This window comes from Rhodamnia argentea, chromosome 6 (genome assembly GCF_020921035.1).
Source record: "Rhodamnia argentea isolate NSW1041297 chromosome 6, ASM2092103v1, whole genome shotgun sequence".
In the NCBI taxonomy this organism is placed as follows: domain Eukaryota; kingdom Viridiplantae; phylum Streptophyta; class Magnoliopsida; order Myrtales; family Myrtaceae; genus Rhodamnia; species Rhodamnia argentea.
The window spans coordinates 3,022,388-3,045,835 of record NC_063155.1 but is presented as its reverse complement, the minus strand read 5'-3'; the positions used below and the strand labels follow the sequence as shown (position 1 = coordinate 3,045,835).

At 38.5% G+C, this 23,448-nt stretch overlaps 4 protein-coding genes and 1 long non-coding RNA gene across 6 annotated transcripts in view; 4 read left to right on the top strand and 1 right to left on the bottom strand.

Moving 5' to 3' along the window:
• The window catches only part of LOC115744916 (glutamine synthetase leaf isozyme, chloroplastic), a 645,880-nt gene extending 634,649 nt beyond the window's left edge, over window positions 1–11,231 (top strand). Inside the window, exon 13 of the mRNA XM_048280192.1 lies at window positions 11,116–11,231. Within this exon, the coding sequence (XP_048136149.1) occupies window positions 11,116–11,216 (101 nt within the window). The 3' untranslated portion in view covers window positions 11,217–11,231. The remainder of the gene's footprint in view (window positions 1–11,115) is intronic.
• The window catches only part of LOC115748459 (putative disease resistance protein RGA4), a 247,340-nt gene that overhangs the window by 122,795 nt on the left and 101,097 nt on the right, over window positions 1–23,448 (top strand). The window contains exons 1-4 of one of the 2 annotated variants that reach the window (XR_007198651.1): window positions 6,762–6,903; window positions 7,070–7,108; window positions 7,207–7,365; window positions 8,443–8,620. The exons of the other annotated variant lie outside the window; for it this stretch is intronic. The gene's annotated coding sequence lies outside the window, so the exon portion shown is untranslated. Of the gene's footprint in view, window positions 1–6,761; window positions 6,904–7,069; window positions 7,109–7,206; window positions 7,366–8,442; window positions 8,621–23,448 lie in introns of those variants that run through there. 2 annotated transcript variants of the gene reach the window in all.
• On the top strand, window positions 267–6,536 carry LOC115748509 (putative disease resistance protein RGA4). Its single transcript, XM_048279946.1, has 2 exons — window positions 267–2,055; window positions 5,239–6,536. The coding sequence occupies exons 1-2, from the start codon at window positions 267–269 to the stop codon at window positions 6,534–6,536; spliced, it is 3,087 nt and encodes a 1,028-aa protein (XP_048135903.1).
• LOC115731253 (glutamine synthetase, chloroplastic-like) overlaps window positions 9,140–23,448 on the top strand; it is a 117,946-nt gene continuing 103,637 nt past the window's right edge. Inside the window, exons 1-4 of the mRNA XM_048280222.1 lie at window positions 9,140–9,269; window positions 9,372–9,656; window positions 9,787–9,912; window positions 10,258–10,296. Of these exons, the coding sequence (XP_048136179.1) occupies window positions 10,268–10,296 (29 nt within the window). The 5' untranslated portion in view covers window positions 9,140–9,269; window positions 9,372–9,656; window positions 9,787–9,912; window positions 10,258–10,267. The remainder of the gene's footprint in view (window positions 9,270–9,371; window positions 9,657–9,786; window positions 9,913–10,257; window positions 10,297–23,448) is intronic.
• Window positions 11,325–20,530, bottom strand: LOC115748464. Its single transcript, XR_007198665.1, has 3 exons — window positions 20,519–20,530; window positions 14,422–14,424; window positions 11,325–11,462 (listed from the first exon to the last, which is right to left on the bottom strand). It is a non-coding gene; the product is annotated as an uncharacterized LOC115748464 (long non-coding RNA).

Below are 23,448 nucleotides of genomic sequence, written 5' to 3'. Positions count from 1 at the left end.
AGTAAAGAATGAAATCTTTGACAAAACAAAAGTGTTCTTGCGGTCAACGGACGCGACCAAGGTGTTTCTGTATATTTGGTTGAGCTTTGCGTGGTTGATTGGAATACCTCAGCTCAAGTCGATCATAGAAGTTGATAATTAGATTTATCAGGCATTCCAGTCTCAAGTGAGCATCGACATTTAAATTGTGTGTTATAGATGTTGTGAGAAGTCTCTATCCTTGGACCGACTAAACTAATATCTTCTGATCCACATAGAGAACAAAAATGGCGGAAGCTGTCATCATCAGCATCGCCGGAGACATCATTTCTAATCTGCTTGCTCAAGCACTAAAAAAGGTGGGAAATCTATGCGGCGTCAAACAAGAAATCGAGATGCTCAGGGACAGAGTTTCCAGGCTTCGGGCTGTACTGGACCACGCAGAAGAGCAATACTACCACAGCCCCGAAATTCAAGTTTGGCTTGAGAAACTGAAAAACGCTTTCTATGACGCGCATGATGTGCTTGAAGAACTCAATATAGAAGCTCTGCAACGAGAATTGAGAGGCCACAATGAAGTGATCAAGGAGGTAAGGACATTCTTCTCGAGTTCAAACCAGCTTGCTTTTAATCTGAAGATGAGTTACAAAGTTAGAGTAGTGAGAGAGAGAATAGAAGCCATTAAGGCTGATAGGGGACTCCACTTGGAGGAGCGCCCTGTATATTCGCGAGTAGAGGGACAGTGGAGGAAGGGAGAAGAGACGCATTCATATATAAGTGAGGGAGATATGAAAGGCAGAGATGATGACAAAAGGACGATTATAAAAATTTTGTTGGATCCAAACATGGAAGAGAACGTTTCCATTGTTCCAATAGTTGGAATTGGTGGGCTTGGAAAAACAGCACTTGCTCAATGTGTCTATAATGATGAGATGATTAATAAGCATTTTGACTTGAATATGTGGGTCTGTGTCTCCAATGACTTTGAGGTGAAAAAAATAGTCACAAATATCATAACTTGTGCAAAGAAGAAAGAACCCAGTGAGGTTGCAATGGAACAGTTGCAAATTGAATTGAGGGAAGAAATTCATGGGAAGAGATATCTTTTAGTTTTAGATGACTTGTGGAATGAGGAACTAGAAAAATGGTTGAGCTTGAGAAAATTATTGATGGGAGGTGCTAGAGGAAGCAAGATCCTTATAACTACACGTCTTCCTTCGGTTGCGAAGATCACCGGCAACACTCCGCCCCATTTTCTCGGGGGCTTATCTGAAAGTGCTTCTATTGATTTATTAATGCAAATGGCTGGTCGAAAGTTAGAGGAGATGCAAGATTTTGACATGCTAGCCATCATCAAAGAAATAGTTAGAAAGTGCTCTGGGGTTCCATTGGTTATTCGAACTGTTGGGGGTTTACTATCCTTTAAAGAAAGTAAACATGAATGGTTGCCATTCAAAGAAAATGAGCTCGCATATGTGTCTCAAAGGGAAGACAACATAAAATCAGTTTTTAAGCTAAGTTATGACCATCTTCCTTCGCATTTGAAGCAATGTTTTGCATTGTGTTCATTGTTTCCCAAAGATTATGAGATAAATAAGCAGACTTTGGTCAATCTTTGGATGGCAGAAGGATTTATCCAGCCCTCGCATAGAAATCAACACTTAGAAGACATTGCCCATAGATGTTTCGTGGATCTACTTTGGAGTAATTTCTTCCAAGACTTTAAGAAAGATCCAAACACGGATGAAGAGACCTGCAAGATGCATGATTTGATGCATGATCTAGCCTGCTTAGTTGCAGGGATTGAGTGTTGGGTGGCTTGGGATGATAGAAAATCCATACCCGAAAGAGCTCGTTATATATCTCATAATACATCTTCCAATTTGATGGGTAAACTTCCAATTTCACGCTTGAAAGCGCGTGCTCCGAGAACAATTATATCTACTATTGAATATAGGGAAATAGGACGAGAATCAATGAGCGAAGCCGATCTACGAGAACTCATTCAAAGTTTCAAGAGGTTGCGCATCTTGGATCTGCATGCCATGAATGTTGAGAAGGTGCCAAGGTCCATTTGTAAGTTGAAGCATCTCACATATCTCGATCTTTCTAATAATAGTGCGCTCAAAAGGCTTCCTAACTCCATTACGAGTCTACAGAATTTGCAAACACTTAATCTTAATAGTTGTTGTGCCCTTTGTTGACACCTAAATTTTGATTTTGTAGGAATTTATTTATTTACTTCACAAAATGAGAGTTAGTCATAATTCTCACAAAAAATAATAATAATTTCTCATGCATTGCATATATATTTTTTTGTCAGTCATTGCATTTAAGGTCAGAGGTGAGTCAACCGAGCTTAATTTTGACAGCGGTTGAATCGAACTTGGTTTGAAAAATTGCGACCAAGGCATGGGGAGTGTGTCGAATTTTAATAAGCTAAATGGACCTATTTTTAATTTTAGTCTATGTAGGCTTAATTATTTAATTAAGGCTTTCAGTTAAATGTCCATTACTTAGAAAAGCCTTAGTTGAGTTTAAGAATGCAAGACAAGCCTATAGTTTAATTAGAAAATCTGATGGGGCTAGTCCATGAAAGAGCCGAAAGTTGCATGTGGGTTTAGATATTGATTTAGCTTATTTTGTAGGGCCTTTATTGAATTAGTTGAAATCTAATCATGCCTAATTGCATCTCAAAGCCCATGGACATGTTTGTTCGGCTGAATCCATTCAACATCACCTTGGCCAAAAGAATGGATGGTGTCCTCATAGAGATAGGCTTTTGAATTTTTGGATTTGGATTAAGGAGCTTTAAAGGTCTTATCTTGATAAATGTTTTGAGAAAATAAAACTCTATCAATTGGCTGCAAATAACAGAAAGTTTGGGGGATGCGGACTCTTAAAATCTAAGGCTTACATTCGATCCCGTTCAAACTAGAACTCTCTATCCAACGATCCAAATTGACTCCTATTCCTACTAGGATTGTCGAGACAAGTTCTATAAATAAAAGCTTCATTCACGTTGGGGGGGTTCTGAAATTTGCAGCACTTCTAAGAGCCATTATTGATTTGCGGAAAAAGTAAAGAGTTGTTCGGAGAGATCAAGGGTTCGATTGTCTCCCTCGTGGTCGAGGCAATCCCCTAGCCGAAGCTTTCCCCCCGCGCACGAGCTGCCCTTGTTTTGCCGTTGTTCACCAACATCCCCGCGGCCGCTTTGGTTCACTGATCCGCCACCGCTCAGCCATCACAGTTCGGTGCTTCGCCCCTCCACGGTCCCGACGTTCGTCGTAGTTCAAGACGCTGAGAATCAGATTGCCTCCAGCTGCTGTCCAATTCTGTTCAACACAAAAATCAGCTCTGTCCAGGCAATAATTTGACTTTACTTTGATCCGTATTCATTGTCTAACGAAGCTGCATTCCTGTGCTAGCTTATTTGGCTATTCATAGCACAAATCTGGTGTAGAGGAGGCCGTTTTGGGTGAAAATCACAGCTCAAGTGCTTGCTGGAAAATCTGTCTGGAAAAGGTAACTAATCTTAAACTTTGAGTGCTCATCCATGTTAGTTTACGTGATAATGTGCATGTTGTCTTTAGGCTCCTTCGAACATTCACGATTTTGTGATTAAAGGAATTCAAGTTCTTCTATGCTAGAACCGCAAATTGATTTGTCATGATGTCAGATTTTTTTTTTAGTGAACTCAACTTGATCATGAGATTGGACGAATCTAATTTTTTAGAGAATAGATGAGATTAAATGAAAATATCTTTCCTCGAAAAATTGTTGTCCGATGAATTTTCTAAGATGAGATAAGCATGCTGGAGTTTCTTGACATACATTCACGTCATGGCTGAACCTGTTCTGGGTTTGAAACATCATTATCTTATGTGATAGATAGGGTTTTGATGTAATATGGATGAGCTCTTCGATCTTAAGGACGAACGTGTTGGGGGAGGAAACGTATCAATGGATGATTGGATTTATTTTGTGATTTTATGATGACATTGGATTGTTAGCAATAATATTTGAGGTCATTGGATAATATTTACATTTGTTACAAATAAGCTTTTGACCTTGATCGTTATCTCTAGCACGTGCAAGACGATTTGGATGTTATTTGAATGCTATCTTATCCTATCTTTGGCAATTTTCCTGAGTGTTATCTAATTAGAGATAAGGTTCGATCCATCTCTTTTGAGAAATATCTGAAATAATTTTTCCTATCTTAAAGATAATTCTTTCAAATTAAAATTGGATCAAACGTTTAGATGAGGAAAGGTGGACCCCAACGCCATATTTTCGGCCACCCCTCTTTGAATTTTCGAAATTTCAAGCTCAATTGATTTTCATTTTATTTTTTGTCGTGCTGTTTGTTTTTGATTTGTTATAAAATTTGCACATCTTTAAACAAACATGCCCATAATATATGCTCCCCTTTGTGCCTAGACCCGTCGGAAAAATAAATCACACGCCTTAGCCACGATCTCGTGGAATGGGATGGTAATTTAGTATAGAAATTCGTGTTCCGCCCTTCGGCAAAAGGGATGTTGTTTTTCTATACACATATCCGCATACCGGTTCGAATCCTCGAGGATGTAACGGATAAAATCTCGCTCTAGCCCGGATCTTTGGGAATGAGAGGATTTTCGGAAAAATCGGAAATTAAAGGTATATTATGGGCATTTTTGTTTAATTTTGTTCAGATTTTTGATTGCTTTTGAATGTTTTCTTTTATTGCCGAAAATACCAAAAAAATCATCCTCTGGGCGCTTAATATATGGTCTTCATGTCACATTTTTCCAATTAATCAAATTCACATCGATCAATCGGAAAGGCTTTTTCATGAAATTGGTACCGAAAGGGCATTAATTTTTTCAATTAGCGTAACCAAGTCCCCGGACTCATTATCTCTAGTTCGTAGAGATAAAATAGTTCTCCCGTTATTTTATATAGGTTTCTAATCAACCTACCGTAAATGATTAGTGGCGGCTCCGATTAAATATTTTCTCATGAATAAACCTAAGTTGCGATTCGGTAAGACTTGGGAGGGTCCGAATTAGGTTAGTTGATTTAATTAACCCGATAATCCGTTAACCTGATTTTTAGGTCGCGACACCCTTGAAGAATTGCCAACAGGTATAAGGAAGTTAGTCAGCCTTCGAAACCTAGACATAGATGATTGTTTGGCACTTAGATATGTGCCACGCGGAATAGGGCAATTGAGTTCTTTACATAGGCTAACACGCTTCATTTTGCCCAAAGATAAAGCTCTTGCTAAGAATTGTTGCGAACTTGAGGAGCTGAAAGGGCTTAATAACATTCGAGGGAGCCTTAGCATTGAAAATCTGCAAAGCGTGATAGATGCAGAAGCAGAATATGAGGCAGCGAACTTGATAGGGAAGCATTCTTTGGAATCTTTGGCACTTGATTGGGGTCGTTTCGATGCGGATGATGTAGTAATTGGGAATAAGGATGAAGTTTTATTAGATGGATTGAGGCCGCACTCGAATCTGCATAAGTTGACAGTCTATGGATATAAAGGTAAGAGGTTTCCAAGATGGATGACGGATGGATCTTCCTTCCCCAATTTAGCTGGGTTTAGCCTGTATGGTGGAGAAAGGTATAAACATTTCCCTCAACTTGGCCTTAACAAGTTAAAGACTCTATCTCTCTGGAGGATGGAGTTTCTAGAGTGTTTGCCTGAAGAGTGTTTGAAAAGTCTCACCTCGTTTGAATCTCTTGACATCAGACATTGTCCTCGGTTAACTTCCCTCTCACAAGGTATGAGACATCTATCCAACCTGGTGGATCTCACTATCATAAGTTGTGGGGAGCTGGATATATCCAAAGACGAAAGCGGCAACATCATCATCTTGGATGATTCCCATGGAGGAGGAGGACTTCTTCACAGTCTCCGCTCCGTGGACATCCGATACCTTCCCAAATTGGAATCTCTCCCACACTGGCTTCTACAGCTCAACAATCTCGAGCATCTCCAAATTTGGAGTTGCATCAATTTGAAGGAATTACCAAAGCAGATGGGGGCCCTTCAATCCCTTCAATGGCTTGAAATCATCCGGTGCCCCTCGCTGACGTCATTACCCGAAGGAATGCGAAGGCTTGTCTCCCTTACTCACCTACACATTGAACGTTGCCCAGAATTGGAGCTGGATATATCCAAAGACGAAAGAGGCAACATCTTGGATTTCCATGGAGGAGGACTTCTTCACAGTCTCCGCTCCGTGGACATCAATTACCTTCCCAAACTAGAATCTCTCCCTCAGTGGCTTCCACAGCTCAGCAATCTGGAGCGTCTCCATATTTCCTTTTGCCTCAATTTGAAGGAATTACCAGAGCAGATGGAGGCTCTTCAGTCACTTGAACGGCTTGAAATCGAATGGTGCCCCTTGCTGACATCATTGCCCGAAGGAATGCGGAGGCTTGCATCCCTTACTCACCTAATAATCCACAATTGCCCTGAATTGGAGGCGAGGTGCAAAAGAGATGCAGGCGAGGACTGGCACAAGATTGCCCATATACCCAACATATATTCCTACTGACTTTTTCGATCGAGGGACATGGACGGATCGGTGAAAGGTTTGGACAAATCCTTGGATGCAGGTATTCACAGGGTCTGCAGACATCGCTTACTTCTTCTCATCCAACTCCGAGTTCGTTAAAATCTGGCTTATGGCTCGGTCCGATGATTTTGGAGAAAACTCTCATATTGTCGTATCTCGTATCTCTCATTCAGCATTGTGGCCGGGTATCTATGACGGCTGGTGTTACAATGGCCCCTCCCAAACCGATTCTTGTCGTTTCTGAAGCCTTTGAAAGCAGACATGGATGAAGAGAAGATTTGACCTTGGAGTCAGGTCGTATCGGATGGAAGCGTTGCAGCCTTACGTGCTTAAATTCGTCAGGAAGGTATGTTTTCTCGATCTTCATTAGGCGGTGAATGATTCCTTACTCTACCACGGTTCAATGGCCGCTTTCTTCTGTGAGCTTCATTTTCCTTTCGTGCTTGATTCAGAGCTTCTTGCTCATTTCTTTAATCAAAGTTGATTCAAGCATGGAGCCTGCAAATTTGTAGGCTGAGAGTCTCATGCTGGAGAGAGGGGAAGACAAAGAGGTACACAATTGTCTGAATTATATCAATCATCTGGTGTCAGTTTATCGATCTGATATCATTCTGATGTAATTTTGATCTCTACTATCTGCCAGTTGAAGGTTTCGCCACGTTTACTAAAGGAACTGTCGAGCTTTTGTTCGGAGCAGACAAGCCTGTGATAGAGAGAGCAACAGAGAGTATGTCTGGATTTTGTATTGCCATTTAACAACAATTGGCATTCTTGTTTCGGCTTTCAACCATTCCGCAGAGGTTCTCAGGTAAATTCTCTGCCAATTTTGAGCACCATCTCAAGCAATTGAGTAAATGTTTGACATTAAAAGAGTTCTTATGACAGTTGGACTGGGAGTCTAATCTATGGCTGCAAATGAAATGCGTGCTGTGCCCGGCAGAATGATTGAATGAAGTAGTAGTATTTGTTGTCATTTCTTTTGACAACTTGATCAATCAATGCCATATTTAGGCTTATGTTGTGGACCTCATGTAGACTCGGTTTCTCTTGTATCCGCTCATGTCTCAGATTTTTTTTCTTGCTCTATTATCGGTAATACTGATTATTGCTGTGCTCGCTAATCTTGCTCTGCCTTGGCAATATCTGATGGATATTTTTGCCAAAGCGGGTTTCCCTTGCAATTATGCCAAGTTGATGATAGAAGAAAGTACTACAATGTGATTGCCTTTTGCTAATCTTGCTCTGCCTTGGCAATATCTGATGGATATTTTCGCCAAAGTGGGTTTCCCTTGCAATTATGCCAAGTTTATGATAGAAGAAAGTACTACAATGTGATTGCCTTCTGATTGCGAGAGGAAACAATTAGGTGCGCTGCCAAGAATCAGGAGTTGGTTATCCATCATATCTAATCAAATATCAGAACAATATGTTTCCTAATTGATCCTTGATAAGGTGGTTAATTTCTTAAACTGCGGCACTTAGCAACTGCCCTCAGCTTTTACTTGTTCCCAAGCTCTCTTTTGGGAATGAGGCCTGAGAATAACCTTGGAATGGTTCTAATGGGAGAAGTATAGTTATGCCACTGTTTTTAATTTATTTTTCAGGGAGAATGTGGTAGCAACCTTATCGATAAGACAAGCTACTTATGTTTCAAAAATGTAAGTTTTTCCTTCTTGAAATTAGCCTTTAAAATGTGGCCTGCAGTTGCAAAAGAGACCCTTTCCTTGAAGTACCCAGTCCATTCTTTTATCTCACTAGACTCTCATGCATGCTAGAAGGCCAATCATACAAATAGAGCTCGTCATTTGAATATCTATGAGATTAAGATCCCAAGTTTTTTGGTTCAGTAGAAATGTCTATTACTCATATTGCTTTAATTTGTTAGACTAGGTAGAAATGGTACAGATTTTGGCACCGACAACATAATGCCGGATAAGGATCACAAAGAACTCACTGACCGCCAGTGCCATGACAGCAAACGCATGGACTTCTCTCTTGCTAAAACCGGAGAGGAGTGGAAACACCAAGAGCTTTTCTAAGTTCAGGGTGTATGCTCTGTAGTCGGAGGACAATACTATTACAGGCACAAGAGTCTTCTCAACTTGGACACCGCGCCCACCAGTACGATAATTGCATAATACATTTGGTATGCTTTAATGCCTAAAACCTTTTAAGTGCGGTGCACAGAAAGATGAACAATACTAGAACGATTCTATATTGAGATCATAAGTTTGCATTTTTCTTCAATCTATCATCAAAATAGTTATGTCACATATTTTATGCACATTCAACAATTGACACCTTTTCTTTTTTTCAATTTCTACATTAGCAAATCTTGTTTCACATTATGATGCTAAGTCTATCTATGAAACAGGGTAAGGAGGTTCTGGCATAGATCTATGTCAAAGGTATGAATGGTGACAATAAAATATGTAGCGTTTTTGTTTTTACATGCTACTGATATATTGATTCTAATCCCTAGACCTGTTGAACACCCCACCTAAACTCCCCAAGGGGAACTACCATGGATCGTGCACTGGTCAAGCTCCAGGGGAGGATAGTGAAGTGATGTCGACTAAAACCCAAAACCGTCTTACTATGTTTACCTTCACATCATTTCATCAAATTCTTGATTTTTTAACAGCCCTCAAGCAATTTCCAAGGATCCTTTCTGAGGTGGAAACAATATCTTGGTAATCATCCACGAAACAAGTATTATGTTGTAAAAAATTGCCAATCCATGAGATCATCTGAACAGGTTGCAAACGAGAAAGTACGTTTCATAGTTGACAGAGAAATATTGTTTGTCTGCAGGTTATTTGCAATTCATACACACCAGCTGGCAAGCCAATCCCTACAAACAAAAGCGTCAGAGTTGCTGAAATTTTCAGTAACCCAAAGGTTAGCAAATAATTTACATGGTAGGATATCCAAAAACATGAGTTTTCTATCATGGATTAGTAAGTTTTGAAATGGACGAGTTCATGACTGTTAGATAAATGTTCACATAAGGTATGGTATTTAGCAAGAAAACACACTACTGCAGACAAATGTTCAACAGACATTGGGTTAGCCTGTTGGAGGATATGCAGGTTCCGGGTAAAAAATTGTTTCACAGTGAATCCAGGTAAAAAAGTGTTTCACAATGAATTTCTCTATATATATTGCTGGATTATAGGCTAAGTTAATGAGAAAATTGTATTGTGTTACGGGTTTGATGTTCATTTAGGGGCCTCATGACTGTGGTGTTGGGGCTGATAAGTCATTCGAAGACACACCCGATGCTGACTTCAAAGCTTGCTTATATACCGGTATCAATATTAGTTTCACCAATGGAGAGGTGATGCCGGGCCAGGTAATATCTGACCTCCATCTTGCCTATTTTTTGAAAAAAAAACGTGGCAATTGTAGTGGGAGATCATATCTGGTGTTCAAGATATCTTCTTGAGGTGAAATTTCATTTACTTGCTCGAGGAAATAACAGAATGCCATTAACGACAAATAGAATAAGTGCACACGGGCATTTTCTACAATATTCAAATCGTTGATTGTTTATGTTGCTTATATAACAGAGAATAGCTAAGCAAGCAGATGTTGTCCTCATGTTAGATAAAAAACCGATAGAGGTAGCTGACTTCGCTATCACCATTTAGGCAATATATTACCCCAAAGTTGATAAATACATTCTCTTCCTTCTCAGGGTGACTGGAATGGTGCAGGATGCCACGCTAACTACGGGGTCACACCGTAGAAATAACACGGAATTGGTTAAGTTTTGTTCATTGAAGGATTTTTAAGAGTGTTCCCCATCTTTTCTGCAATACAAAAAGTATGAGAGAAGAGGGAGGCTTCGAAGTGATAAAGAAGGCAATTCCGAATCTCCCACTTCACCACAAGGAGCCTGTTAGCGCCCATGGAGAAGGAAATGAGAGAAGGTTGGCAAGAAAGCATAAAACAGCTAACGTCGACAAATTTTCTTGGGTAATGCTCAACAGAAGCATACCAGCTGCTAGTCAAATTCAAAGATCGTCCATCAAATTGAACCCAATTATTTTGTGATGCCTGAATTACTTGAATTCCGTAATGCAGGGAGAGTGCCAATCGTGGTTGCTCAATCCGTGGGGGACGTGACACTGGGAAGCATGGAGAAGGTACTATAACAGTGACCATACCAGTTTCCTTTTGTGCTCTGTCTTGAGTATCAATTGGAGACCCTTAAGCTTCACGAATGATTCAAGAAATGACCATAATACAATAAGTCTTTTCTAAGTACTTATTGTTGTTTTTTTTTCTTAGTTGATTTTATGATTGTTACTATGAAAGAAGTTTTAATACTCGGAGAGCATTCCCCAGTTTTGGTTCCTGAGCAAATGTAAATCTACATATTGCCCTTGCTAGTCCAATATCTACAGAACTTTGTTGATTAAGACTTGGACATCTCAATTCTTTTAATGCCTCAAAAATTTTCTGGAATGCTCCATTATTTCTGCATATTGATAAAAAAATAGAAAGTTCACCTTCCTTGCTCAGTCAGTTAATTGCTAAAAATGATACACAGGTTACTTAGAAGACAGGCGCCCTGCCTCAAACATGGACGATACGTTATTACCTCGTTACTTGCTGAAACTACAGTTTTATGGGGGCCCACCTCGAGGCTGAAGATTTTGCTGCTCAGAAGGCAGCATTGAAGGTCTACTTCTAGCTGCCGGTTGAGGAAGGCCAAATGCAATAATCAAATTGGTGAGGACCTACAAGCCAAGAGACTGTGAACGCCTTTTCTCCAAATTCAGGTCATTGAGGGAAGAACCTCATGTAACTAAAGCTTCCCAGAGGGAGACAAAATTTGGTGTCCAAGCTCAGACCTAGTCTCCTTTACATTGGTTTCATCATGCATTCGCAAGTAGTCTTTACGTTTAGGGCATTTGTGTTCGCCATACCCGTTAAAAGCATGGACAATGTCAGTTACTTAGATATGTCAGCACAATTCATCCATATTTTCTGTGTCCTCATATGCTGAAGTCATTCAACTTGGCATTTTCGACTTTGTTTTTAATAGGAAGGCAGTTTGACTTCTGATTCAATAAATATGAGATGAGCTGAGTTATTTTCTTTTCTTCCAATGTTTTCTTAAGAGAACTTTGGGAAGTATAAAAAGATCGAAATCCTTGGGGTCGCGCAAGTTTTGTATGTGCAACTCGACAATTCTTTATTCTTTGGGAGGCAAAGAAATGTTCTTATTAACATGGAAATTGCAGTACTTACCTAAAAAAAAAGCAATCTGTCAATACCTACCATTTTGCTTCTACAGAACTGAAAGTTACTCAGGTACTTTTTATTTTCATCTCCTCACACCAATTCAACCGTCTTGTTGAACAATGTAATGAATAATTCATAACGATACTGAATCTTACTTATCTAGCAAGTAGAAAATTTTGAGAAGTAGGATTTGTGTTTCTCTTGAAATATGGATTAGAAGACACATTAATCAGACTTCTTAGACGATTCCAGCATCCCGTTTAACGAAAAATCTGCATGCAAAGTTTTCTGAAATTAATATGTTTGTGAAATTGCCGGTAAGTTTCTAATAATGTTGATCAAAAAAATGTGTGGCCAATAATTGAATATTAGGTTACTTGTTAGGAAATCACAAATACTATTAGGAATTTACTAACTTTCAAATGAATTAGTAAATCACCAACTCTTCTTCAATTTTGTGGGTATCACAAGTAATTTCCAACGCTATAGATTAGCCAACATTCTAACAATGTATAATTTATTAACTTCTTTTAACCAATACAAGTGAACTTAGTAAAATATCAACCATACAAGAAACTTAATAATATCCCAACAAATTAGTAAGCTGCCAATTGTTTCTAAATGCTACCATTGTTGCTAGTAATATACTAGCACTATAATAAAATTACTAACACTTAATGCGTTAGTAAATTACCAACTTCTTCAAAATTTACAGAAAATACCAACCTTATAAGGAATTTGCCAACATTCCACGAAATTACTAATTTGCCAATTTTTTTTAAACTTTTACAAGATTGACTAGTAAACTTCCAACTCCATAGAGAATTTACCAGCATTCTATGAACTAGTAAAATTTCCAACTTTTTTTCAAATTTTACAAGTGTGGTTAGTGAAATACCATTTCTTTAACAAATTTACCAAACATCTCAGTAAGTTAGCAACTTTTTTCACATTTTACAAGCTTGCTAGTGTACTACCAATATATAAGTTACCTATTAACGTCCCATCAAATTAGTCCAACTTCTTTGAAAGTTCATATGTGTGGTTGGGGACATACCGTCCCTACAAGAGCCACAAAGTTAAAGATCCATTAGCCATCTTGATCTAAAATAGAGCACGTAAAACTCTTTTAAAAATACTACCAATAGCGACCGTATGTGCTGTTCAATCCTTTATTTCATGTTGTTATGTTTTAACAATTTATATGTTCTGCCTTCTTGGTAGTTTCGCCTGAAATTTCACATTTTTAACTAGAATAATTGCGCTCCTTCCACTATCTTATATTCAATATTCTTTACTTTGTTGCACCCACCGGCAAATCGGTCTAAGTTAAAAAACAAGCTAATAGGGTTACAACTTTTTACAACGTACATATACGTTGTTATGGCACATTTTATTTGAATATTATGAAAACACAAAAATGGCTCTACGACATGTTGTGATGGTCGAAATTTGAAGTGATACTTCCACGTGTTCCGAAACCCAAAGACCGTGGATAGGTGCGTGGTAAGAAGTTGTCAACTTAGAGCAAACATTTCGTGTGATGAAGGCCTTTTATGTCGTAGCTTACTAATTTTCAAAGTACGGCACTTGTATAGGTCACAAGCTGGAAGCAAATGTGCGTGGCCAAAGGGCATTTCTGAAGGGATTTATCGAAATCGAATCAGACGATCACACAGAGAATCAAGAAAAATTGAAATGACGCACGAGATTATCCAAATTCACCCCAAAATTAGGGCTACGTCCCGCAAAGAGATTTTACTATATTTTTCGGTTTACAGCCAATTCTTGCTTACATAATGATAAAACCGAGCAAAATATATATGCCCAAAAAACGGGCTAAAAAACCTAAAACCTCTTAATTCCAACCATACAAGCCAGCTTAAATAAAAGTCCAAACCCGTAGAGGTTTCGGAAGCGCTACCCCCGAACCCCCGTCCGCTCACCGGCGAGCGGGGCAGCAGTCCGCCGACCGGGCAATGGGACACCCGTGTCGGGGGCGCTGCCCCCGAACTCCCACATCTCGCGTGCGGGGGTCGCATGTCGTTGGGTAACACTTCGGTTTCCTTAAGCTCACGTGGGCGTACCCGGTGTGAGAAACAAGGGTCCCCGAAATATTCGCCAACTCCAACAATTTCCATCACTACGTTGTCAATTTTTGAAGTATTGCACTTGTGATAGGTCATAAGCTTAGAGGAAATGTCTCGTAATCAAGGGTATTAGGACTTGTTACAATGTTCATAGCCATTGTTACAGCACAATCATTTTATTTTATCCATTTTTCTCATCTCAAAGGTGATCATCTAGAAGCAAATAGTCATCGATTAATTAACATGTTCTCGATGTAATGAATCGTGAAATCTAGTATCATATCACGTAAAAACAGCAAAATTGCACATATTGAGGAGAGAGAGAGAGAGAGAGTACATGTTCTTCTTTAGATACAAGTTATCTTTATAATCAATTATGCAATGGAAGATGAAATAATGCAATAGAGTAGATATGGCATCCCAGTGTATGAATGCGTAAAGGAATGTGCAATCAGATCTAATGCATGAGAGCGTGTAAATCCTTCTCCACGTACTAAATTTGTCCCGACAAAGTTGACCAACTCTATCAAAAGCTCACTCACTCTACAGTATTGTCATGTTCATATAGAAAAGACTTCACCTTTTTCTCTTTTGCTACTCCCACAGTTTAACACCAGGTTTCTTCCCTACGTCCAATTCTTAGAAATTCACAAACCCAATTAGATAAACTTTACTCAAATAATCTGCAGTAAACTCCAAAGTCGCTCCCGAATCACTCTCCACGTGCATTCGAGTGAACTTTCTCATGTTGGAACCCGAAATGGTTGTGAAAATGGGCGAGGAAAACCATGGCTCAATAAAGTGGTAAGCATAACTCGTGAGATCGAGCAAAGAATAATGTACCTTTAACAACAAGTTTGCATCGATGTATCGAGACCATCATGTTTATTGCATTTTACTCACGTAACAAGAGGAATGGTCGCTACATGACAAGGCCCCAAAAATATTGTCGGTCAAGCCCCGAAAATCACGTCGGCTATGAATAAATCTCGTAATCACTTCGGCCTTGTTTAAGACTCGAAACAATATAGGTTTGCGCCCACGCGCATATAATATACATACGTAGCATTTCAGCCTAAAATATTTCCGGATAACATTCGCGATAGGCTGAAAAGTATCCAATGCTTGACCCCAAAAGAGCATGCTATAAAAAAAAAAAAAAAGATTACATACTTCAAAAAATACATGCCGTGTCTCAATGTAGCTTTTTCTCGGCAAATCATGTCATGCAATATTTTACCAAAAGAATAATTGCACCGAACTTTTCAAAGGCTATGAATTAGAATTTTTCGCAACCCATATTGATATTCGAATTGACCGGATCGATTAGGAAAACAACAGAAAAATCTAATATTTTCAAAAACCATGAAATTTTCACAGAACAAGTGCTCTTTTTTGGGTTAAACAAAGAAAGCAGGGCTGCAATCCGATTTCTAGATGGGCCGCACGAGCGGCGGAAGGAAACTGTGCTCGTGAAAGCCCACATTACAAGAGATGCCAACTTCATGCACTCATCCCGTTGACATCGCACCTCCATCTCCAATTGCTTTGCGTTCATATCACTCATGTACATATCACTGAGAATCTAAAGTGTTTCTTGATGATCTGTGACGACATCGTCCCGTCGTGCCAGTGTCAGTTTTAACCATAAAAACTACTTTGAATTCGGGACCTGAATCAACATTCTCAATGCACACAAAACTGTTGGCTAAAATACCTCTTAGGCACTGTTACGAAATAGTTTGTGTTCCTTTTCTGTGCATTCGGAGGGCGTTTGGACGTGGATTAATCATTTTGTTAAAGCAAAGCTTTGATACCATTTACATTTTCTTGTTATTGCAATTGAATCTGCACACATCTTTTTGTTGCTTTTACTTTGTGCTTCAGCATGTTCCCGGGGACTCCATGACTGTCAATGGTGATTGCCTGTGCGAAAAACGTCTGAGATGATCACACGCTAAATCTATGGCCCGAGTGTCAACCTCCACACTCGTTCGAACCGGCTTCTTTGTCGCATCTCTTGCCGTCTGTTTGCTTCGATTGTGCTGTGGACGTGTACGTGAGTTTTGAGTGGATAGCTGACGGATAGAAGTCAGGGAGCAAGCAGATGAAGATGGCGTAATGATATTCCCAGTGTAAGGTTTCTTGGTCAACAAAGCATTAGGTGCTTTCAGGAGTTGTTAATTCATAGGTTCTGTAAAGAGGACAAAGGGAAGATTGGACTGATAAAGCTCGATTGACATTTCTCAATAAGTTGATCCTCGCATCAGTCCTTAGTCTTCCATTCACTCAGAACTCGGCTAATCACCGGCTTTGAATCTTCTATGACCTTCAAGCAGAGCTCCAAAATGATCACAAACACTTTCTTTTATTATTAATTTTACTACCAGAAATTCAATGCATAATATCAGCATCCGAAACGAGTGTACTGAACTCAATTTGACTATAGTGGAGAATTGACTTGATATGACCACAAAAATAACCGGGTCTAGTAGCTTGGTTGTATTTTTAGGCTGGCTTTAGAAGTTAGAATTTTTTTTTTGGGTCCAATTAGAAGTTAGAATTGAAAAGTGGGGTTTGATATAATGAGCCAGTGCGCTTTAGGATGTGAATTTCATGCACATTCGGGCCCAACGGCCTAGCCCAAGTCCCCTCTTATCAGAACAACGATATGACAATTAATAAAAAAATAAATAAACAGAACTGGAGGATGGTTAAAAAGGTTGGCTAGATCAGGAAAATTCATGGGGATTGCTCCGGATAAAGGTACGTCTTCATCACTCTTCTGGTGAATAAATCATGAAAATGTAAGATTCTTTAATTTAGAGTTTCCGCATAAAGAATAACATTATGCTTCCTGAACATTACTAAAAGAAACAAAAATAAATTAGAAATTGATAATAGTTCAAACGTGATCAAATCACGAACAGGAAATCATAAGATGCGAACCGAATCATACAAGAAAAAGGACATGGTATTATGGATTGAACCTTCGAAATCTAGCCCATCATTCGAGGTATTTTACTTCCGACGACAATAGAAGTATGCAAGAGTATCATATCCGATATCCTAAATGGCTACACATTTAGAGGAGGTGGGAACGACTTCGCACCTTAATTCCACTTGGAGTTTCACTACCTCATGAAAAAATCTTAATGCAGTGTAGTAAGAATTCACATTATCGCGCAGAAATAAGAACATCTTGGCAAGAAACCTTATTCGTATTGGATTTTCATGAAATTGTCTTAGCATAGATGATATGTGGATGCTCCAATGTCATCAACACAAAACATAGACGGATGATACCAATCTATAGGAAAATTTAGATACTGTTACTAAAGACACAAACAACCCGAGCATAATTTTTTGGTTCATGGGAGCAAAAATGTCTTGAGACTTGCCTGCGCAAGAAAAGACGTGCATACTCATTTGATTTCCTTATTCAATGCGCCTATAAGTAATCTTTTTTCTCCTATAAGTAGATGTACAAGAACAGCAAAAAGAGCCAAAAGCAATGCTAGAATTGAGAAAAAATCGAAGTTGGAACAGAAATTGAGGAGATAATGTCATTTCTTTTCTTTATTCCAGCAAATTTGCATCTATGTTGCAAAAATTAGTATTTTGGGGATCTTGCGAAATTGCATCATTAAAATATTTAAATATTGTTCGATAGATGAAACTACTAATAGAAATGATATAATTGTAAACCTATACGTGAAAAAGAAAACTAGTTCAAGATCGGCTAATATTGCCTATAAGATAGAATATATTCGGGTTCTAAAGGTAAAATCCGTGCGAGATGAAATGCACTTATCAATTTATGCATTCGTCTGTTGAGGCTTATCAAACAACTAATTGAGCATTAAAAAGAAGAATCATGCATACGTACCATTTCAAATGTTGCACATGCTCCAATTTTCAATTATTCCATTCAATCTACTTTTTTATGATCATTAAGGTACGTGTCTAGATTTTACACCGTAGATGCACGGAAAACGCTGCACTCTCCTGCTTCAAGGAGGTGATATGGTGAATCCACAAGTTGCACCTCCGAGATTTTCACGTAGCAGAACTCAAGTTGGAATGTCCTAACTTCGCAAAAAATTGTAGAAACAAAATTGTGGCTATCCGTGAGAATAAAGTCGCTTAAAAGCTTCTACGCGCGGATTATTGGGCTTTATTCCTATTGGCATGAGCTTTTGGGCCCATAAATGTTTGTTTTTGGTCCAGTTGGTACGTGGCGAGGTTGGTTTCAGGCTTCAACTTTCTTTGGAAAGACACGGGATTGCCCCAATAGATGTTCGGATCGAGATCCGATACGTCATAAGTGTAAATGACAACCTCTCATGCCAGTCGTGATAATTCTCAGCCGTCTTGGCTAAGATTTTCTTAATGTTCTTATTGGCAGTTTCTACCGCACCATTCATCTGATGACGATATGGAGAAAAGTTCAAATGCTGATCTTGTATTCCTTGAACAATTCATCTATTAGCTTGTTGGTGGAGGAATTTGATGATATCTTATTCGAATTTCTGTCCATGACTCATAATCGGTTCGCTGATGTATTAGCTATCTTGTCTTCATTATTGCAAATCACCAATGGACTTGAGGTTGAGAATCGAGATACTAAAAAAAATCAGCATATTGTATGACCATGATCGATGAACCATTGAGACCATGTCACTCTCTTTTTCTTGCGCGAAAATTAGGGCGTGACAATTGCGCTATGCGATAGTAGGAGGACCAAGATGAAGAATAAAATTGATGATCATGATTTTTGTCTTGGAGAACCCAAAACTTTTTATGGAGATCATATTTTCTTCGGTTGCTGAAACCCATCTATTGATCTTTATAATTTTTGTATTATCGTACTGGAATCGACTAAGAGAAATCTCATATGTTGACGAGGACGATTAATTAGTCAACATTTTGATTATTAATTCATAGAATTTCGAAAGCGCATGGTTCATCTTTAGGAAAACGCAGAGGAGGAGAGAGAAGATAGACGTGGCACGAAAGGACAAAGAAAACAAAAGAACAAATTGATGGTTAATGATTAACCATGGTCGAGTTAATCTACTTTTTGACCATGCCATTATCTCCTGTCAATTGCCAGCCTGAGGAGCCTCTTAGTGGATAGCAGTGGCTCGTGGGACCCAACTCCATCGTACTTGTCCTATCTGTCTTTGTTTTGCTTTTCGAAAGAGGAGGAGTTTGGAAAAAAATGGTAAAAGGGGAAAAAGAAGACACGTCAAATCGTAGCGACTTTCAAGCCCTGCGCTATCACAAACCTCTGCAAAATATCTAAGAACTGTGGCGATAGAATTTTATAAAGATAAGCGTACTAAAAAGTTTTGAAATTTATAGCTCAAGTATAATTGAGGCTTCAAATTTTTTAAAAATATAATTAAATCTTAAAATTAATTTAATTGGTATAATCAAATTTTTTCGTTAATATCGTTAATTTGTCTAACGAAAAATATCGACATTGTATTTTTAAATTAATTTTCTCTCCTCCGTGACATTTTAAAATTATTTCCTTCTTCAAATCTTGTCTAAATTAGATCAAACAACTAAAAAAAAGTTAAAAATTTATTAAGCACACAAAAAACAGAAACAGAAAAAAGATAGGGACGAGGCCTCATCAAAGAGCCGCCGCCACCGCTGCCCATTGCTAGAGGGTCCGGCAGAAGTCGGCCCTCGCCAGCCCCAACCGAGGCCTACTTGACACCAGGCTAGGGCGCCCAAATATGGGTAACACTAGCCCCAGTCACTAACCTCGAGCGAGGCCTCGCCGACGCGGAGGTTCGCCCAAATAAGATTTTTTTTGTTTTGCTCGAAATGGCACCTGGATTTGGGCGAGGCCTCACCAGCCCTTGCTAGGCTCAAGCGAGCGTCGGTGTCGCCCAAATCTAGGCGCCCTCGAGGGGGCTAGCGAGGGTACCTACGGCCGGCGAAGCCCTGCCCTTCTCTTTTTTCTATTTTAGTTTTGTTTTTATATAAAATTTTAGCTCTTTTTTTATTTTATTTTTTTTCCATCTAATTTAAATAAGATTTGAATGAGAAATTAATTTTTAAGAAAATGGCACGTAGGAGAGAAAATTTAATTTAAATATACAAAGTCAGTATTTTTTGCTTGATAAATTAATGGTGCTAATAGAATAATTTGATTATACCAATCCAATAAATTTTAAAATTTGATTGTACATTTTAAAAGTTTAAAGACTCAGTTTTTTATTGGACCAAAAAAAAAAAAAAAAGTGGTATAACTTTTATCGTGCTTGTCTCTCTTATTTTATTTATAGGTTTTGCAATTGATGTTTGTTATGTAAACATGTTTTAACTTTCTACTATTGTTGTGCAATGACGTCGTCTTTAAAAGGGTTTTTGTGCGACAAATGAGGTCTTTGGCCACTAGTGAGTGACAGTAGACGTCGAGATATTCATACAACCATGGTTGGCCGTGTCTGTCACGTGATAAGTATTATGCTTCGTCTTCTGTCAACCTCACGCTGCAGATGACACAGGACCACTTTGAATATTAGTCCTCCGTGGGGAATAGTGGTGGGCCTCCACGGTACTGGTCCTATCTATCTGTCTTTTTTATTGTGTGACCTTTTTGGCTTTTTTCTTTTATTTTTTTTATTAATTTGAATAGTTTTTTTTTTTTGCCGAAAATTTTTGAATAATTGATTTATACATATCGTTCTCTCTTTTACTCAAGATGCTCCGCATGATAATGACATACGATATATAAGTCAGGGCATGTGTTCGGCAAAAGCATACTTAAAATTATAAACAAAAAAATTTTATACGAAAGTAGATGCTAAAATGTATAAAATAAGATATGCATCTACTGATGTCCGTCTTGATAAAGGAAATTTATATCTTTAGAGAGATGAGATTCGTTCTGGGCCGCACGTTCAGCAATGGAACAAGTGCGTCGAAGGTCTTAAAATTTATTTCGAAAATATAATTAAGTCCTAAAATATTTAAAAATTATAATTAAGGCTTAAAATTTATCAATAAAAATGAAACCTAACCCCAAAATTTACAATTAATGACAGAGCACGGAACCTAAAAAAATAAACAAAAAAAGAGCAACGTCATGGTTGATAATTAATTATGGTTAAGTTAAGTTGTTTTTTCGGACGGTGAGGTGGCAATTATTATGTTTCGTCTTTTGTAACCTTTACGATGCAGATGGCAGTGCGACTTCTTACAAGTGGAACCTAATAAGAGGTCTCGGTGAATAGCCGTGGGTCCCCACCCTAATACTCATCCTGTCTGTCTTTGTATTGTGTAATCTTTTTGGATTTTTTTTGTCAGAATTTTTCTTATTGATTTGAATAGGTTTTTTTTTGTCGGGTTTTTTTTTATTGATTTGAATAGTTGATCCATAGAAGTCGTTCTCTCTTTTACTTAGGTGCTCTATGATGAATTGATAATGACATAGGAGAAGCAAGGGCATGCGCTGAGCAAAAGCACACTTAAAATTATAAATAAATAAAAAAAAATCGTAATTCCGAAGGTGCCCAAATTTATATCTTATAAAAATCATGTGACTAAGGAGCGCTGAACACCTACAAACAAAAGTTCCATTGAAGCGTCCGAAAATCGTTTCTAGTCCCAAAAATTGAAAATCAATCCAATTTCCGATACTTAAATAGGATCCAATCGAGAATCGGGAACTGGCGAATCGCATTCACCATTTGCTGGCCTGACCGGTTGGTCAGACTTTTTGCTAGTTGAAGTGATTGTCTTGTATCAGGGAGACCCCCACCACCATAGTTGAAGTTGATTGTTCGGAAACACGTAGTTGGAAAGGGGAAGAAGAGAACTACCTTCCACATAGGCATTTCCATCAGGGTATAATACACGCGGATAAACAAATATCTCTGTCACTTTTCACACAGGCATTTCCATCGCCCTTGCAAGCATGCTAGACTATTGAACATCAGAAGCGCGAAAAGTCTTTAGACATACCAATCGTGGACCTCAGAATCAACCTCGGTGGGTTCCATATGCATTATCGACTTGAGAAATGATTATGTGAAAGTTTTTAATTCATTATGAGTTTAACAGTCTTGCTCTATACCATAAGAAAATAAATAACAAATAATTAGAAATTACTGTGCAATCCACTCATTTAAGAATTTTTCATTCACAGTATGTTGTTATTCTCATAACCACCTAAAGACTGCTATGCTAGGAGATGCCAGCAAAGTTCTGTTGATATGTGGCTCAAAATAATTTCTATCTTTAACATGAACTTGTTATGCTTGTCCTGAAAAATCTCTAGCCCTTTTTTTTTAATTACTAAAATGAGAAGCCCTTGGAACCTCTCAATTAATATCTTCTAACCCACTGGAAGACACACAAAGAGATAGAGAAAGAGAGACGAAGAGAACAAAAATGGCAGAAGCTGTCTATAATGAGAAAGAATGAACTTAATGGTTAAGCTATATGGTTACGAAACTTCGTTCCTTCCCACTTTCCTTAACACTAATTAGACATATTGCTTTAAATTGGAGCAAAAACACTTAATCATCGGGTTTAATCTAAGATAATGCTTTCAGAACATTACATCAACATGAACTAACCTTATTGATTAAATTGGATGCAAGCTTAAGTCAATATACATACATGCATAAGTTATGCAATTGGTATTTGTCATTTTAACTTTTTTTTATTATCAAAACTATTATTGTGCACTTATAATATCTTTAAGAGGGTTTTTGCACAATAAACTGATCAATATTTGATTTTTCACACCTAGAAATGCTCCTGGTCTCTCTATGTAGCGCCCGACACCTGCAGACAAAAATGTCGTGCTTTAAATAATAGTGCAAATATATACATCTGCTTGTGTGTCTTGACTTGGGGAATTCATATCTTTAGAAAGACGAGGTCTGTTTTGGGCTGCATCTTCAGCAACCGGTTGGTTTTGTGGGAACTGGCGAATCACCTTTACCACCTCCTGCTGGCTGACCGGTTGCTTAGGACTTTTCACTGAACCTTCCCGTGACTCTATTGTTTTCGTAACGCAAAACCACGAGACAGAGTCAAAAGGCATGAAATGAAGGAATGCATTTGAAATACACCAGAGGTGGATGAACAACACCACCACCACCACCACCATAATTGAAGCGACTGTCTTGAAACATATCGTTGGTAAGGGAAGACGAGAATTGCATCTTTCTGGAAGAGTCGCAAAGAGAATAAGTGCACACGGGAACAAGCCAGTATTTCATTTACTTGCTCGAGGAAATAACGGAATGCCATTAACGACAAATAGAATAAGTGCACACGGGCATTTTCTACAATATTCAAATCATTGATTGTTTATGTTGCTTATATAACAGAGAATAACTAAGCAAGCAGATGTTGTCCTCATGTTAGATAAAAAACCGATAGAGGTAGCTGACTTCACTATCACCATTTGGGCAATATATTACCCCAAAGTTGATAAATACATTCTCTTCCTTCTCAGGGTGACTGGAATGGTGCAGGATGCCACGCTAACTGCGGGGTCACACCGTAGA